The following is a 16,306-nucleotide window of genomic DNA, read 5'->3' on the forward strand; positions in this document are numbered from 1 at the left end:
TTTTTTTGCCAGTCCTGGGGCTTGAACTCTGGGCCTGGGCATTGTCCCTCAGCTCTTCAGCTCAAGGTGAGCGTTCTACCACTTGAGCCACAGCACCACTTCTGGTTTTCTGGTGGTTTACTGAAGATACAGACTTTCCTCCTTGTGCTGGCTTTGAACTGCGATCCTTAGATCTCAGCTTCCCATGTAGCTAGGATTACAGGTGTGAGCCACCAGCGCCCAGAATCTCTGAGCTCTTTTGCTTGGGGCTAGCACTCTACCACTTGAACCACTGTGTCACTTCAGCTTTTTCTGTTTATGTGGTACTGAGGAATCGAACCTAGGGTTTCATGCATGCTAGGCAAGCATTCTACCACTAAGCCACACTCCTAGCCTCTAAAAATTATTTTCTCTAAAGGAGGAATTGGCAGACTAGCATATAGTGCTGCCTGCATGTGGCCCCCTGAGCTAGAAATATGAAGGTTTATGATCAAAATCTAAAGAAGAATATTTTGACAGGAAGATTAGAGGAAATTAAGTTTTAGTGTCCATAAATGGTTTCATGGACACGCAGCCATGGTCACACAGTTCTTCAGGCTGTGGTGACAGAAGAATGGAGACCATGTGCCTCACCCTGCAAGCTGTGGTGCAGGCCATTTTCCACACACATGATTTCACTTAAGCTCTGGTTCCCTGTCAATCACCATGCACCCATGCAAGCACAATCCATTAGCTGTAAGTACTGCAGACTTGAGCTTCCCGACAGCTCCCCACCTGCAGGGCTGGGTAATTTTACTCCCGTCTGTCCCTCAGGTCCTGGACTCAGCAGAGCCTGAAATGGCGACCTCCTTGTGCCTACCATAAACTTATGTGACGGCACAAAAATGAGTAATGCGGGAACTGGCCAGAGCCGGACCAAAATGAAGCCCAGGGAAAGTGTGGTAGCCTGGTAATGTGCTCCTGCCCAGTGCTACCAGTGGAGGAAGAGGCGCTGGCTATGGTGCAGGGGAACTCTTGTCACCCTTCCCAGCAGGAACCTCAATGGTAAAGCAGCTCAGAACTTGTTGGAGAGAGAGGTTAAGAGCCTAGGCTGGCTGCTTAGGACAGCTGCTGGAAGCCCTTCCAGGGTAGTAAGGGCAGGCGTCAGAGGGCTCACATTGAGCCGTGATGAAAGGGCCATGAGCACTGCAAAGAAATGATTAAACACATAACTTCTCAATATTGCTCTAGTCTTAACTGGAAGTGTGCTAAATGAATACTTTCTTTACATTTAAAACCAACAAGCTTTGTTTTGTTTTAGAAATAGTCTTGCCAACCCAGACTGGTCTCCAACTTGAGATCCTCCTGCCTGTCGCTGAATTACAGGCCTCACCCATGCTAGACTAGTGCTCTTGAGCACTTGAGCAATGCCCCCAGGAGAAGTAGTAAATGAATACAAGGCATCTTAGTCAATGTCACCCCTTTCAGTCCCATCTTGTTTTTGAGACAAGGTCTCTATGTAGCTCAGATTGGACTCTTTATTATTATTTATTTATTTATTTATTTATTTTTTGTCGGTCGTGGGGCTTGAACTCTGGGCCTGGGCGCTGTCCCTCAGCTCTTTAGCTCAAGGCGAGCGCTCTACCACTTGAGCTACAGCGCCACTTCCGGTTTTCTAGTGGTTTATTAGAGATAGGAGTCTCACGGTCTTTCCTGCCCGGGCTGGCTTTGAACCTTGATCCTCAGATCTCAGCCTCCTAAGTAGCTAGGATTACAGGCGTGAGCCACCAGCGCCCGGCTTCAGATTGGACTCTTAACTCACAATTCTTCAATCTTCTTCCACCTGGTACCTGTAATCCAGGCAAAAAGTTCTTGCAATCCCATCTCAAGAGGAAAAGCTGCAGGGTTGGGAAGGTGGCTCAGTGGTAGAGTGCTTTCCTTGCAACACAAGGCCTTGGGTTCGATTCCTTAGCACCACATAAGCAGAAAAAGCCAGAAGTGGTGCTGTGGCTCAGTTAGTAGAGTGCTAGTCTTGAGCTGAAGAGCTGAGGGACAGTGCCCAGGCCTAGAGTTCAGGCCTCACGACCAACCAAAAAAAAAAAGGAAAAGCTGGGTGTTGTGGTGTGCCCCTACCATCTCAGATGAGGAAGCATAATTAGGATTATGGTCCAGGTTGGCCTGAGCAAAAATTGAGTCCTTATTTTAAAAAATAGCGCAAAAAGGGCTTAGAAATATGGCTCAAGTGGTAGAGTAACTGCTTAGCAAGTATGGACTCTGAGTTCAAACCCTAGTACTGCTTTTTAAAAAATGTAGCCAGGTGCTGGTGGCTCACACCTATAATCCTAGCTACTCAGGAGGCTGAGATACAAGGATTGTGGTTCAAAGCCAGCCTGGGAACAGAAGTCTGTAAGACTCTTCTCTCCAGTTAACTTCCAGAAAACCTGTGGCTCAGAGTGGTCTAGAGAGCTATCCTTGAGTGAAAGAGCTCAGGGATAGCACCTAGGCCCTGAGTTCAAGCCCCATGACTGATGACAAAAAAAAAAAAAGTAGGTAGCTCTATTGTAAGAGCACTTGATTAGCAGGTATAGGGTTCCATCTCCTATACCACTCATTGTAAGCATAACTTGCCGCCAGGTGCTGGTGCCTCACACCTGTAATCCTAGCTATTTCTGGAGGCTGAGATCTGAGGATCAGGGTTCAAAGCCAGCTCAGGCAAGAAAGTCCATGAGACTCTTATCTCCAGCTAACCACTAGAAAACTGGAAATGGCACTGTCACTCAAGTGGTAGAGTGCTCATCTTGAGCTGAAGAGCTGAGGGCAGCACCCAGGCCGAGTTCAAGCCCCATGATTGACCAAAAAAAAAAAAGAGCCACAAAAATTGACTTTCAAAGTAGGCACAGATGCCATTATGCATTTTTAGAGAATAATTTTTTGCTGTCTAATACCCATAAGGCAGGCAGAGCCTAAAGTTTCTCTATTGCCCTTGTTAGAAGGTGACTGCAGACCTGTCATTGCAGCTGGTAGTGTAAAGAAGAGCTGGTTGTTAAACCTCCAGTGACCCAAGAACTCGAGAAACCTGTTGCCCACACCCACAGACCCCTGGGTTCACAATGTCAGTTCAAATACCTGCCTGGATTTTGTACTGTAGGTTCATATTTCAGATAATAGGTGCTTTTAACCATTTCTGGTCCATTTTTTCTTAACTCATTTGAAAGTGAATATTTTGAGGGTGGGAATGTGGCTTAGTGGTAGAGTGCTTGCCTAACACGCATGAAGCCCAGGGTTCGATTACTCAGTACCACATACACAGAAAAAGCTGGAAATGGCACTGTGGCTCAAGTGGTAGAGCGCTAGCCTTGAGCTGAAGAGCTGAGGGACAGTGCTCAGGCCCAGAGTTCAGACCCCACGACCAACAAAAAAGAAAGAAAAAGCCGGAAATGGCACTGTAGCTCAAGTGGTAAGAGTGTTAGCCTTAAGCAAAAAAAACTCAAGGAAGGACAGTACCCAGGCCCTGAGTTCAAGCCCCAGGACTAGCAACAGAAAGAATGGAAGGAAGGAAGGAAGAAAGTAAATGCATTGGAATTTCAGCATTTTTCTGGGTTATCTGTGTTTTGAAAGTGCATAGGATGTTCTTAGTTTTGTATCTTGGCATTTGTGAACATAGGAATGGGATTGAAGTGTGGGGGTGGGGAGAGCGCATGGGTGGAAGAGAGAACTGTTGTTGTTTGGTGGTTGTTTGTGATTGCTATGAAGACCAACAATGACAGAAAAGGACTTGACACTTAGCTTTCAGGAGCAGTCACCTTATCATTTAGTAATAGAAGTACCATTAAAGAATAATTTCCTGAAGGCATGTCCAGCCAGATTCCCTAGCTGTAGCCAGTGCTTTGGGTCTGTTGTGGTCAACTAACCTGTCCTAGAAGTGTGAGGGAAAACAGTCATTGCAGAGTCGTGAAGAGGGTGGCCTCAGGCAGTGGTAGAGACTCAGGAATGGTTTGGCTTTAGAAAATTCAGTTTTGTGGCTTTTCCTACTGTCTGCCGTTGATGTAGATTTTTCTTACCTTCTGAAGGTCCTGGTATTGGCTCCAAAGTTCCCTGAATGAAAGGTCAGGTGGCTTCATATACTAGCCCTGCTGTTTGCCTGGTTTTAGTCACCCCAAGCCTGGATGGTGGCTGCTAACTTTGTGACCATTGGAAGTGATGTGCACTTCAGACCTCGTGTCACTCTTGAAGGAGGTAGGAAGTGAGAGGTTAGGAAATAAGCAAATATTTTGTATTTTTATCTCAGTCTGCCCTCATTTCTTCTTCTTTTTTCTTCTTCTTTTTTTTTTTTGTATTTTGGTTGGTCATGGGGCTTGAACTCAGGACTGGGCACTAATCCCTGAGCTTTTTTGCTCAAGGCTAGCACTCTGCCACTTTGAGCCACAGTGCCATTTCAGATTTTCTGGTGATTCATTGGAGAAAAGAGTCTCACGGGGACTTCACTGCATTGCTGGCTTTGAACTGCGATCATCAGATTGCAGTCTTCTGAGTAGCTAGGGTTATAGGCATGAGCCCCGGTGCCTGGTGTTTTTTTTGTTTGTTTTGTTTTGTTTTGCCAATCTGGGGGCTTAAACTCAGGGCTTGGGCACTGTCCCTGAGCTTCTTTTGCTCAGGTGCTCAAGGCCCTCTACCACATTAGCCACAGTGCCACTTCTGGCTTTTTCTGTTTATATGGTGGTGAGGAATTGAACCCAGGGCTTCATGCATGCTAAGCAAGCACTCTACCACTAAGCCACATTCCCAGCCCCCAGTGAGAACAATTTATGATCCTTGTCTGCCATCTTGCCCATACATACTGTCACTGACAGTGAAGGCCTCTTTTATCTAGCAACTTTAAAGAAGCTGCTTGAACCTAAGCTGTGAAGCTAGTGTGAGACAAATCCTAGCAGATGTGAGCAGCTGTCTGTACAGAATGCTCTCCCAGGCAGGCCCAACAGGACCTGAGGCCGGGGTGCCAGCACTTTAATCTTGGCAGAGCATGGGATGAGGGTGGGGCTGTCACTGTTCCAGCCCTTCCTTCCTGGATCGGGAGGGTCCTGTCCATCTTGTCTCTCCATTAGGTTGATTAGCAGCGCTGCCTTCAGCTGTAGATGGCCTTAGCTTAGGCCAGACCCCACCCCCAGCAGTTTGTTTACTCTGGGCCTGCTTGATCCTATGTTTTGTGGCCTTTGGCACATTGTCAAAAAATTCCTGGCACAGGTGTATGCCACCTGGTTCTGGTTGATGTTTTTCCAGGCAAAACATGCCCTGTATATTTTATTTACTTATTTATTTTTAAAGACAGGGTCTCATTATGTTGCTCAGGCTAACTTTGAACTCCTGTTGTCAGATGGTCCTCCTGTTCCTACTCTAGTACCTAGGAATACAGCAAGGGCCACTGTACCTGGCCCTTACTATTTTTTAAAAATTTGTGTACCATAAAATCTTATTTTAAATATACTTCTCTTTAAACATTTTAAGAATTGTCACAACAGTGCAATTTTAGAACATTGACATCATTCCCCAGACTCCTGTGTCCATTTGCAATTACTTTCCAGCCCCATTGTCAGCCCCAGGTGTCCACTCACCCACTTCCTGTCTCAGGTGATGAATGATTTCATCCTTGTGAAACACCCAGACAAGGAATGCTCTAACTACTGACTTTATGGATGGTTGCTCTTACATGAAAGCTTCCTGCTTCAGAATGTCTCCTTCTCCCCTCTCCTTTTTCCTCCTTTCCTCTCTTATCTTCTTCCCTCTCTTCTCTTTCTCTTCCTTCTTCCCCTTCAGTCATTTGAGACAGCGCTACATAGGCTGGCCTTGAACTCTTCTCATTCCCTTACTTTACTCTTCAGCATGCTGGAATACATGAATGCACCACTCTGCTCCGCAGGATGTACGGAATGTCTTCTCTGCTGTGCTGGTTATTGTGTATATTGTGTATTGTGTAGTAGTTTTGAGAAATACCTAATTTCATACCCATTGCCAACAGAAACACAAATCTACCCTGCATGTCCAAGATTATTCCCAGCCAATGACATAAATGTAGCGAATGACTTCTGCTTTGTCTTTCAGACTCTTGCCTGGTCACCAAGGTGGTGGGGAGGTGCCGGGCCTCTATCCCCAGGTGGTGGTACAATGTCACTGACAGGTCCTGCCACCCATTTGTGTATGGAGGCTGTGAGGGCAATGACAATAATTTCCTGAGCAAGGAGGAGTGTCTTGAGAAATGTGCTGGCATCACAGGTAAGATGGTGGTCTGGGAAGGGATGTTGCTGCCCCTTGTACTGGTTCTTTACAGGGAAAGTAGGGGGATTCGGAAGCAGACTGAATGGGTTCAGTGAGCAGGTCCTGATGGCCACACAGTGCTTTAACAGCATGTCTGCAGGAGGATGGAAACACCATCTCTTCTAACCTTTCCCCTCCTTGAACACTGGTAAGCACGGATGCCTCACCAGCCTGGCCCAGGAAACCATGATATCCTGATCCACTCACACAGGCAGCCCTGTTCCTGGGTTCTTTGTACCCAGAGGTATAATAGGACAGATGAAGTGAAAAGCTCTCAAAGTTACAAGTTAGCTCTATGGGTGGCTCAGTTGGTAGAGTGCTAGCCAGTGAGCAAAAGCATTAGACTGAGTTCGTCTCAAGTCTTAGACACCCCGTCCCCTTTCTTCCCCCCCTCCACACACACAAAAAAAGAAGAGCTACCCTCCAGCCATGTGCACTGGAATCCATGCTTCTCCAGCCCTGGCCTGTGAGGAATTGTGTTGTGACATTGATGTTGATATGTGGGGACACAGTACCAGCGGCAGACACCAGCATGGACAGGAAAAAGGGAAGAGGAGAATGTTGACTCGGGCTGGGAAGGTGGCTCAATGGTAGAATGCTTGCCTCGCATGCATGAGGTCCTGGGTTCGATTCCTCAGCACCACATAAACAGAAAAAGCTGAAAGTGGTGCTGTGGTTCAAGTGCTAGAGCACTAGCCTTGAGCTTCAGCTAAGGGACAGAGCTGAGGGACAGTGCCCAGGCCCAGTGCCCAGGCCCAGAGTTCAAGCCCCACGACCAACAACAAAAAGAAAAAGAAAAAATGTTGACTCCTACAGCCTTAAAGTTTAAATAAAATCTGAAGATACAGCAGTGTGCCCCCCGTGACACAGCCAGGAAGGGGCAGGGAGGCACTGGCTCTCAGGCAGTCCTTAGCATTGGACTCTATGCAGCTTTTCTGTTTTTGTGTTTTGTCCTACACTAGGGATTGAACCTAGGGCCTTGTGGATTGTACCTGAGCTAATACTCCCCCAGCCTTCATGCAACTTGTCTTGATAATTTTTTGGGGGGGTGTCATGCATGCACTGGTACTAGGGCTGGAACTCAGGGCCTACCTGCTGTTAGTCATGGGGCTTGAACTCTGGGCTTGGGCGCCCTCCCTGATGAGCTCTGCAGCTGAAGGCAAACATTCTAACCACTTGAGCCACTGCATCACTTCCAAGTTTTCTAGTGGTTAATTGGAGATAAGAGTCTCACAAAGCCGGCGCCAGTGGCTCACACCTGTAATCCTAGCTACTCAGGAGGCTGAGATCTGAGGATCACTGTTCTAAGCCAGCCTGGGCAGGAAAGTCCATGAGACTCTTATCTCCAATAAACCACTAGAAAACTAGAAGTGGTGCTGTAGCTCAAGTGGTAGAGCACTAGCCTTGAGTTGAAGAGCTGAGGGACAGGGCTCAGGCTCAGAGATCAACCCCCACTACCAACAACAACAACACAAAAAAGAGTCTCACGGACTTTCCTGCCTGGGCTGGCTTTGACCTGCAATCCTCAGATCTCAGCCTCCTGAGTCTCTAGGATTACACGGGTGAGCCACAATCCGGCCTTTTTTTTCTTTTCTTTTTCTTCTAATTTGGTGATAAATGCTGGCTCTGTGCTGGTTAGAGGTGTATGTTGACTGTCTGTTCACCCCCCTGGCTTTGCACTCTGCAGTGATCACATGAGCTCATTTAAGTTGTGTATAAAGAAAGGACAGCTACCTCCCTGTGGCCTCAGGTCTGCAGCACAGTGGTCACAAGAGGCTGGCAGTCACCCAGTGTCTGAAGGAGAGGTCTTCCTGTCCTTTGCAAGAGTTTGAAGAGCTGAGAGGCAGCTATGACTTCGTATAGGCTAGCCCTTCACCTTTGGGTAACAACTGGTATTAATGTCAGGAGATGGCAACTGAAGAAAACACCATGTATGTGTGTGTGTGTGAGACAACTGGTATTAATGTCAGGAGATGGCAACTGAAGAAAACACCACGTACGTGTGTGTGTGTGTGTGTGTAACTGAAGAAAACACCACGTGTGTGTGTGTGTGTGTGTGTGTGTGTGTGTGTGTGTGTGTGTGTGTGTTGTAGCGCTGAGCACTGTCCCTCAGCTGTTCAGCTCAAGGCTAGTGCTCTACCACTTGAGCCACAGCGCCACTTCCAGTTTTCTGGTGGTTTGTTGGAGATAAAGAGTCTCACAGCCTTTCCAGGCTGGCTTTGAACCAGGATCCTCAGATCTCAGTCTCCTGAGTAGCTAGGATTACAGGTGTGAGCCACTGGCACCCAGCTCACTTTTGTTTCTTATCATCAACTATGAGCAGCTTTACTCTGCTCTCTCATCCTCCCAGGAAGAGGGTTGAAGTGTTGAGGAAAGGAGCATGAGACAGTGGACCTAAGGCGGGTTCTGCATCTCCCAGGAGGTGGGCCAGAGTGCAGCCCAGCCACAAAAGCTGGGCAGCTCTTTTGTGGGTGTGGGCATTCACCGGAGCCTGGGGGAGAGCAGAAGGTGCCTGAGCTCCTCATCTCTGCAGCTTGTCGCACAGCATATTCTCTTCTAGACAGACAAGCTCTCCTGTGGGAGGAGGACGCTGGCTTATTAATTTGTAATGAGAACTGGAACCACCCAGGGGACCAGCCACATCCCTGTGCCTCCACCGTAGGCCATGTGGGCCAACTTCCTAGCCAGATTGCTGGGGGTTGATTGGTGGAGATGGGAGAGCTGGTTGGTGAAGTTTCTATTGAATGACATCAGGTCAGGTCAGTCCAGCCCAGGTCCTCTGCACAAGGCCTCCTGGGACTCCCTCGGAGCTGCCCTCTCTGCCCACCCCCTTAGCTCGTGGAGATCAAATATGCATCCTGGGCTGGGGTTGGTGGCAGGTGACTTAATTACTCAGGAGCTGGGGAAGAGGACAGGAGGTTCCCTTAAACCCAGGAGTTTGAGGCCAGCCTGGGCAGCATAGGGAAACCCTGCCTCAAATGAAATATAAAAAAAGAAACACAAATACTATATGAAACTGAAGATTATAAGCTTTGTTTTTATTACTACACAATGTACCTTGATCAGACTTATGCTGTCCCTCAGCTCTTCAGCTCAAGGTTAGCGCTCTACCACTTGAGCCACAGAGCCATTTCTGGCTTTTTCTGCTTATGTGGTGCCGAGGAATCGAACCTAGGGCCTTACACATGCAAGGCAAGCACTCTACCACTGAGCCACCTTCCCAGCCCCCTTTCCCCTTTTTAAAATTCATATGCTTTTAAAATTTTATAACAAGATCTTACTATATTGCCTAGACTGTTCTCAAAATTGTGGGTTCAAAGTAATCCTCCTATCTCAGCGTTTCTAGTAGCAGGAACTACGGAATGCGCCACCATGCCCAGTGCCATTTCAACCATTTTCAGTGTATTCAGAGATACTAGGTACTTTTACACTGTGTTATTCATTAACATTTGTAAATAAGTCAATACAATTAAACATGATTCGGCCCTGGAAACCCTCTGGCTTAAATAATAATTCCCAAGCCAGGTGCCAGTAGCTACTGCCTGTAATCCTAGCTACTCAGGAGGCTGAGATCTGAGGATCAAGGTTTGAAGCCAGCACAGGCAGGAAAGTCCAATAAACTACCCTGAAAAAAGCTAGAAGTGGAGCTGTGGCTCAAATCATAGAGCCTTGAGCAAAAGCAGCTCAGGAGCAGTGCCCAGGCCTTGAGTTGAAGCCCCAGGACTGACACCTCCCCCCCAAAAAAATTCCCTGCAGCTGACTTCCAGTTGAATCCTCAGATATGGTCTTAGTTGATCTCTGTTCCTCATTTCCATGTGGAAGTAGGTTTGTGGTCCCCGTGTGTGCTCAAGTTCTCACAGAAAGGAGAAATGGGAGTTGGTGGAAAGGCACACAGGACCCACCCTGACCAACCTGTCTGCTAGTTTTGTCCTCCAGGCAGCCCTGGAGGACACTGTGTCACTCACTATGTGTCCCCCTTGTCCTTGCAGAGAACGTTGTCAGCCATGCCGCCAGCAGAAATGGAGCAGAATCCCCTGTCCCAAGTGGTAGGTTCTTCCAAAGACCCAGGGTGGAATGAAGGAAGTATAAAAGCTGTCTTGCTTCTGCTGGCTCAGAATGGGTAAACAATGGGCAGCCGACTTCTGGCTCCAGAGTTCTGACACAGGGGAGCCTTTTCCCTGTCCAGCTGGCAGGAGCGGCTCCAACTTTGGCAGTGCCACCTGCTGCCTCAGCCCCTTGTTGCATGGCTCTCCATTGTTACCTATTGTCCTTGTCTTGTGGTCTCCCTCTCTCTGCTAAATTCTGTCTCCTGCCACCCTTCCTGTCACCTCAGTCCTTGATCTCGAGCTTTGTGTTAGCTTGCTTTGTAGTGCTCACAGCAGCTGCCCCGCTCCTTCTTTATGCTTAAGGGACTCTGCGGCAGGAGCCTGGGTGAGTGCACCCTGAGCCAGGCCCAGCAGAGACCCTGCCCTGCCCTGCCTTGCCTTGCCTTGCCCTGCCCTACCCTGCCCTGCCTTGCCCTGCCTGGAGGGAGGGACTCCACCCTACCTCCCTCAAGGGCCAAGTGGACCCTGGTGGCCAGTGCCAACACTCTGGTTGTATCTAGGCCCACCCACTCTGATAGCAGGGCTCTTCTGTGAATTCATTGGCTGCCAGGGGTCGGCTGGCTTGCAGATTGCCAGAGTTAGAGCTACTTTCTGGTTTACTATGCCAGGAATCCAGGCCCCATGTGCACTCTTGCTAGTCTGTCCAAGGTCATCAGAGCCCTGGGGCCAATGGTAACTGACTGTGGTTTCATACTGGAGAGAACTGCCCCAGTGTCAGTGAGTACAGACAAGAGCAACTTGTGATGACACTGAAAATGGTGGGGTGGCTCCCAGGTAACGCATGAGGTTGCAGGAGACTGGCCTCGGGGTTACTAAAGGCCATGGGGCCAGGGAGGGGGTGGACACACCCCCTCCCTGAAGTGACCCTGTATCCCTCTGTGGGCCCTGCAAGGACATGTCCAGTGTCTGTCACTGTTCCTGACACCGGTATTTATGTTTCAGTTCCCAGAAGACAGGATTCCAGTGACCTTTCCGAGGATAGTTTCAACTATGAAGGTAGAACTTTTAAAAATGTGGGTTTTTGTGTTTTTGTTTTTTTACCAGGTGGGGTATTTAGAGCTGGCTTTCCAGGTGCTTGCTGTCTGGGGTTGGGATTGTTACGACAGGCCTCAGTGGGTGTTAGGAAGCTGACTGCCAGTGGAGAAGACTCCAGTCAGGCAGCCTAGTATGTGGTTCCTGACTTACCCTGGCTCACGTCTCCGCAGCTGTGGGCAGGTTGCTGCCACAAGGCCTCGTGGATCTGTAGATGGAGCAGGGGTTCTGGGATGGGTCTCACAGGGGCTCAGTCAGGACCTGGAACAGGCTGAACAGTATAGTCCCCAGATTGCAGTCATGGCTGCCCAGAAGTGCCTGGAAATGTGGGGCAGGCAAATGGAGGGGAAGTGGATCTCTGTGGACCACAGCCCACTGCTCCATCTCCTGTAGGAGCTGCTAATTGCTGCTTATCAGGCTCTCTTGCTCTTGTTCCCAGAATACTGTGCAGCCAAGGCTTTCACAGGGCCCTGCCGGGCCGCCTTCCCACGCTGGTACTTTGATTCTGAGAAGAATTCCTGTGATAAGTTCATCTATGGCGGTTGTCGGGGCAACAAGAACAGCTACCTCTCCCAGGAGGCCTGTATGCAGCACTGCTTTGGTGAGTGTGTGACCCTGAACCCCACAACCCTAAACCCTTTTCCATTCCTTAGAGCCAGAGCCTGGCTGATGCTGTCCTGTGGACCCCAGCAGTGGACAAAGCCTCGGAGCCCCTGGAAAGCCTGTAATGCAGTCTGTCAGGAAAAAGGAAAAATTTCTGCGAAGGCCTCAAGGATTAGGGAGAGTCTGAAGGGGCCCAGCAGTGGGGAGGACCATGGGCAGACCTCCTAAGGAGGAATGTGTTTTCTTCCAGGCAAACAGATGTATCCTGTCCTGACCCCCGGCAGCAAAGGTAAGTAACTTCTTACCCCTCTTCCCATATGCCCATCGTCTGCCATCTTTGACTCAGCTCTATTCAGGCATGTTTTCTGCAGGCCTGTGTTGTCTTTAAGTATAAGTGGCTTTGTGGTGGAGAATGGCAACAGCTTGCAACATGTAGTAGATGACTGTCCAACCACTACCCCGGGTGTCACCCTGTACTTGGGTTAGGAGGTGTGAGTCAAGCATTCCCCCAAGTCTCGCCTAGGCTGGGTGTGGCTGGAAACAGGCCCTCTTCGGGAGGCCTGTGGACCTGGGTGCCTGGGCCTGAGGCTGGCCTGAGTGAAGGGAACTTTACTGCTGTGGGTTATAGAGTTGGTCAGGGTTGGCAGAAATTTGGAGCCTAGGCCCCAAGCAGTGCGGCCTGAGGAGGCTGTTTCCTCCCATTGGTATTTCTGAGCCTGAGTCCTGCCTTACTGGTTTGGCTTCTTCTTGACCTGTTCTTCTGCCTAGGAGCTAATACCTGGCCTTGCAAGTCTGCCTTGTTCTAGAAGCTGGAACTTGGCTTCCTAGGCTGGGGGTGGAGCTGGCCAGAGAATAGCCCCAGAGCTGGGCTGAGATGTGAAGTGTGGAGGAGGGGAGCCAGGTGCCTTTACAGGAAAGTCACAGGACTCAGGAAGAAAGCACCCTAACTGACCAGTGGGATCACTGGGGACAATTAAGGCACCAGGGTCCCTCACTCCACCCTGACTTCATCCATTCTCTGTTGCTGGGTACTGTGCCTTTGGGGTTTTATGTTTCTACCCCACCCCCACAAAGTCAGCGTTTTGCACCTGTGTTTGGTTGGCCTGGAACTCCCGTACAGGGCTTTTGTGAGAGATCATTGGAGTATGAGTACACATGTTTTTTTGTTTTTGTTTTTTTATTTCTTGGTGCCAGTCCTGGGGCCTGAACTCAGGGCCTAAGCACTATCCCTAAGCTTCTTTTGCTCAAGGCTAGGGCTCTACCACTTGAGCCACAGCTCCATTTCTGGCTTTTTAGTGGTTAATTGGAGCTAAGAGTTTCACAGACTTTCGTGCTCAGGCTGGCTTTAAACTGTCCTTAGTTCTTAGCCTCCTGAGTAGCTAGGATTCCAGGTGTGAGCCACTGGTGCCCAGCTGTTTGTGTCTGTTCTGTGTGTGTATATGTGTGTGTGTGTGTGTGTGTGTGCACATGTATATGGAACTGGACTTTGAACTCAAGGCCCCAAGTTCTCTTATAAGGCTTTTTTGCTCAAGGCTAGTGTTGTACTACTTGAGTCATGCTTCTACTTCCCTGCTGGCCCTCTGTGGCTGTGTGCTTCCTCCTCTCACCTATCTCCTCTCATCCTTAGCTGTGGTTCTGGTGGGACTGTTTGTGATGGTCCTGATCGTTCTCCTGGGAGCCTCTGTGGTCTGCCTGATCCGGCTGGCGCGAAGAAGGCAGGAGCAAGCACTCCAAGCTGTCTGGAGCACTGCAGATGACAAGGAGCAGCTGGTGAAGAACACATATGTCCTGTGACAGCTCTGCTACCAGAATGGGGTGGGTGGGCGGGGACCGTGTGCTTTTAAATAGAGTGATTTCTAGTAACTGTGAGATCATTAGGGCTTTGCTGCATGTTACCCAGGTGGCAGGCCAGCAGGGAAGGCACCTGCCAATCCTGGTGGCTCTGCTGGAAGCTGATTCACCACCTTGGTGGCTGCTGTCCTCCAGGTGGAGAGCCCCAGCGTCTCCTTTCTCATCCCAGCAGTCATCGCCATAATTTTCCCTTGTTCATTTGTTTAAGTTGTGTTGTGTTTTGTTTTTTAAAGTAGAAACAAGGATTTTTTTTATTAGGATTCTGAGAGAAGAGAGCTACAAGTTTAATAAAAAAAAAAAGGTCCTTTTAAACTAACTTCTAGCATGTGGTTTCTCTTTCCCTGGTACTAATTTATACTCTAGCAAGATTATCTCAGGACAGCATGTAGTGAGCGGCCCCTTCTGACTCAGGCCCAGGAGAAGCATCCTCTGCATCTTCACAGTGTAACTGTGCCAAGCAGCGCTCAGCCTTGCCGTCTGGTGTACACCCAGCAGACCTTCATTGCCTTCTCGAGACTTCCATTGCGTCTCCTGCATGCCCATGCTGAATAGGGTAGGCTTGGCCCTTCTGTCCATCTGTGAATGTCCCGTTCCCTTCCAGAGGCTGAACTTCTATCCGCCATTGGGGTCAGATGGCAGCCCCAACTCCTCTGTTTCAGGGACTCAGGAGGCTGGCCCTGCTCCCAGAAGCAGCCAGGTGTGACATGGCACTTCCTAACATGGCTTTGGAATCTCCTGGGAACAAAAAAGCTTGTGTCCTTCCCTCAGCTCTTCCTAGAAACCCTGAGGGCGTGACTTCAGAAGCAAGCTGCAGGTGCTTCATGTAGCCAGGAAGCCCTTCCCTGCCTCCCTCACGGCCCCTGTTGCCTGTGGGCCCAGATGCTTCCCCACCATTCTCCCACCTGCCTGTTGGGCCGAGGCCTGCCATCAGATCTGACGAGCAGGAGTTCCCATGTATAGCAAGATTTTGTCTTAAAAAAGCAAAACAAGGGGCTGGAAGGTGGCTCAGTGGTAGAGTGCTTGACTTGCATGCATGAGGCCCTGGGTTCCATTCCTCAGCACCACATAAGCAAAAAGAAAAAAAAAGCCGGAAGTGGTGCTGTGGCTCAAGTGGTAAAGCGCTAGCCTTGAGCTGAAGAGCTGAGGGTCAGCGCCCAGGCCCAGAGTTAGGGCCCCATGACCGGACCCAAAAAAAAAAAAAAAAAAGCAAAACAACCCATTTGTCAACACACCAGCCCTGCCAGTTCTGCACCAGATGTTCCTGGGTATGGGCCCTGCCCCTGGGTGTTGAGCCAGAAGCCTTCCAAGTCCAATCACCCAGTTTCAGAGCCTGTGGCCCCAGCCCTTCCCTGCAGGGTTTGTGTTGGGGTGGCCGCAAACTGTCTCCACTGGGGATGCCTTTGGTCTTTTGGTCCTTTGCTGACTGGCAAGTCATGCAAAAGATGAGTAGTCCAAACTCCCTCATGTCACTCTTGGATGGAGAGCTAGCCCTAGCTTCTTCCAGCCTGTCGTGGGGGCCCCTGGGATGTGGCAAGGTGCAGTAGTCTGCACATTGGCCTCATTGTGCTGCTTGGAGGCCTGGTGATGCTGAGACCAAGTGTCTTCACAAACAGTGGAATGGCACACAGGTGAAAAACTTCACTAGAGCCAACATGGGGTCGGGGAGGGCCTCTTGCTCAGGGGCTGGAAAATGCATAACCTGGACAAGACTGGTTGTGGTAGAAAGCCAGTGCTAGACTTTGTCTGATGAAAAATGAACCTGAAGCCAGGCGCTGGTGGCCCATGCCTCTTATCCTAGCTACTCAGGAGCTATTATCTGAGGATTGCGATTTGAAGCCAGCCAGGGCAGAAATTCTGTCTTTTTATCTCCAATTAACCACCAGAAAACTCAAACTGGTAGGGCACTAGCCTTGAATGAAAAAGCTGAGGATAGTACTCAGGCCCTGAGTTCAAGCCCTATGACCAACAACAACAAAAACAAAACACTGAGCTGGCACCAGTAGCTCACACCTAGAACACTAGCTACTCAGGAGGCTCAGCTCTAAACCAGCACGAGCAGAAAAACTCAAAAGTGGAGCTGTGAAGCCAGGTGCTGGTTGATCACACCTGTAATTTTAAATACTCAGAAGGCTGAGATCTGAGGATCACAGTTCAAAGCCAGCTTGGGCAGGAAAGTGCATGAGATTCTTATCTCCAATTAACCACCAGAAGACCAGAAGTGGCATTGTGGCTTAAAGTGGTAGAGCACTATCTTTGAGCTGAAGAGTTCAAGTCCCATGACCAACCAAAAAAAAAAGTGGAGTTGTGGCTCAAGTGATAGAACACCAACCTGTGTTGAAAAAGCTAAGGATTGCCGGGCGCTGGTGGCTCATGCCTGTAATCCTAGCTACTCAGGAGGCTGAGATCTGAGGATCGCGGTTCAAAGCCAGCCCGGGCAGGAAAGTCCA

At 49.4% G+C, this 16,306-nt stretch overlaps 1 protein-coding gene across 1 annotated transcript; it reads left to right on the plus strand.

Annotated features, from left to right (window-relative positions):
* The first annotated feature begins 4,124 nt into the window (after nt 1–4,124).
* Spint2 (serine peptidase inhibitor, Kunitz type, 2) lies at nt 4,125–14,175 on the plus strand. The gene is made up of 7 exons (XM_013026192.1): nt 4,125–4,194; nt 6,055–6,225; nt 10,257–10,313; nt 11,316–11,369; nt 11,845–12,006; nt 12,259–12,297; nt 13,636–14,175. The coding sequence occupies exons 1-7, from the start codon at nt 4,125–4,127 to the stop codon at nt 13,800–13,802; spliced, it is 720 nt and encodes a 239-aa protein (XP_012881646.1). The 3' UTR covers nt 13,803–14,175.
* Nucleotides 14,176–16,306: the final 2,131 nt, after the last annotated feature.

Source organism: Dipodomys ordii, unplaced genomic scaffold (genome assembly GCF_000151885.1).
Source record: "Dipodomys ordii isolate 6190 unplaced genomic scaffold, Dord_2.0 Scaffold92, whole genome shotgun sequence".
Lineage (NCBI taxonomy): Eukaryota > Metazoa > Chordata > Mammalia > Rodentia > Heteromyidae > Dipodomys > Dipodomys ordii.

What these genes read in the sequence shown, in the direction of transcription:
- Spint2 (XM_013026192.1), top strand. Translation starts at nt 4,125, where the DNA reads ATGGTGGCTGCTAACTTTGTGACCATTGGAAGTGATGTGCACTTCAGA. An exon ending in GGATAGTTTCAACTATGAAG is followed by an intron (nt 11,370 to 11,844) that starts GTAGAACTTTTA and finishes TCTTGTTCCCAG; the next exon opens with AATACTGTGCAGCCAAGGCT. An exon ending in CTGTATGCAGCACTGCTTTG is followed by an intron (nt 12,007 to 12,258) that starts GTGAGTGTGTGA and finishes GTTTTCTTCCAG; the next exon opens with GCAAACAGATGTATCCTGTC.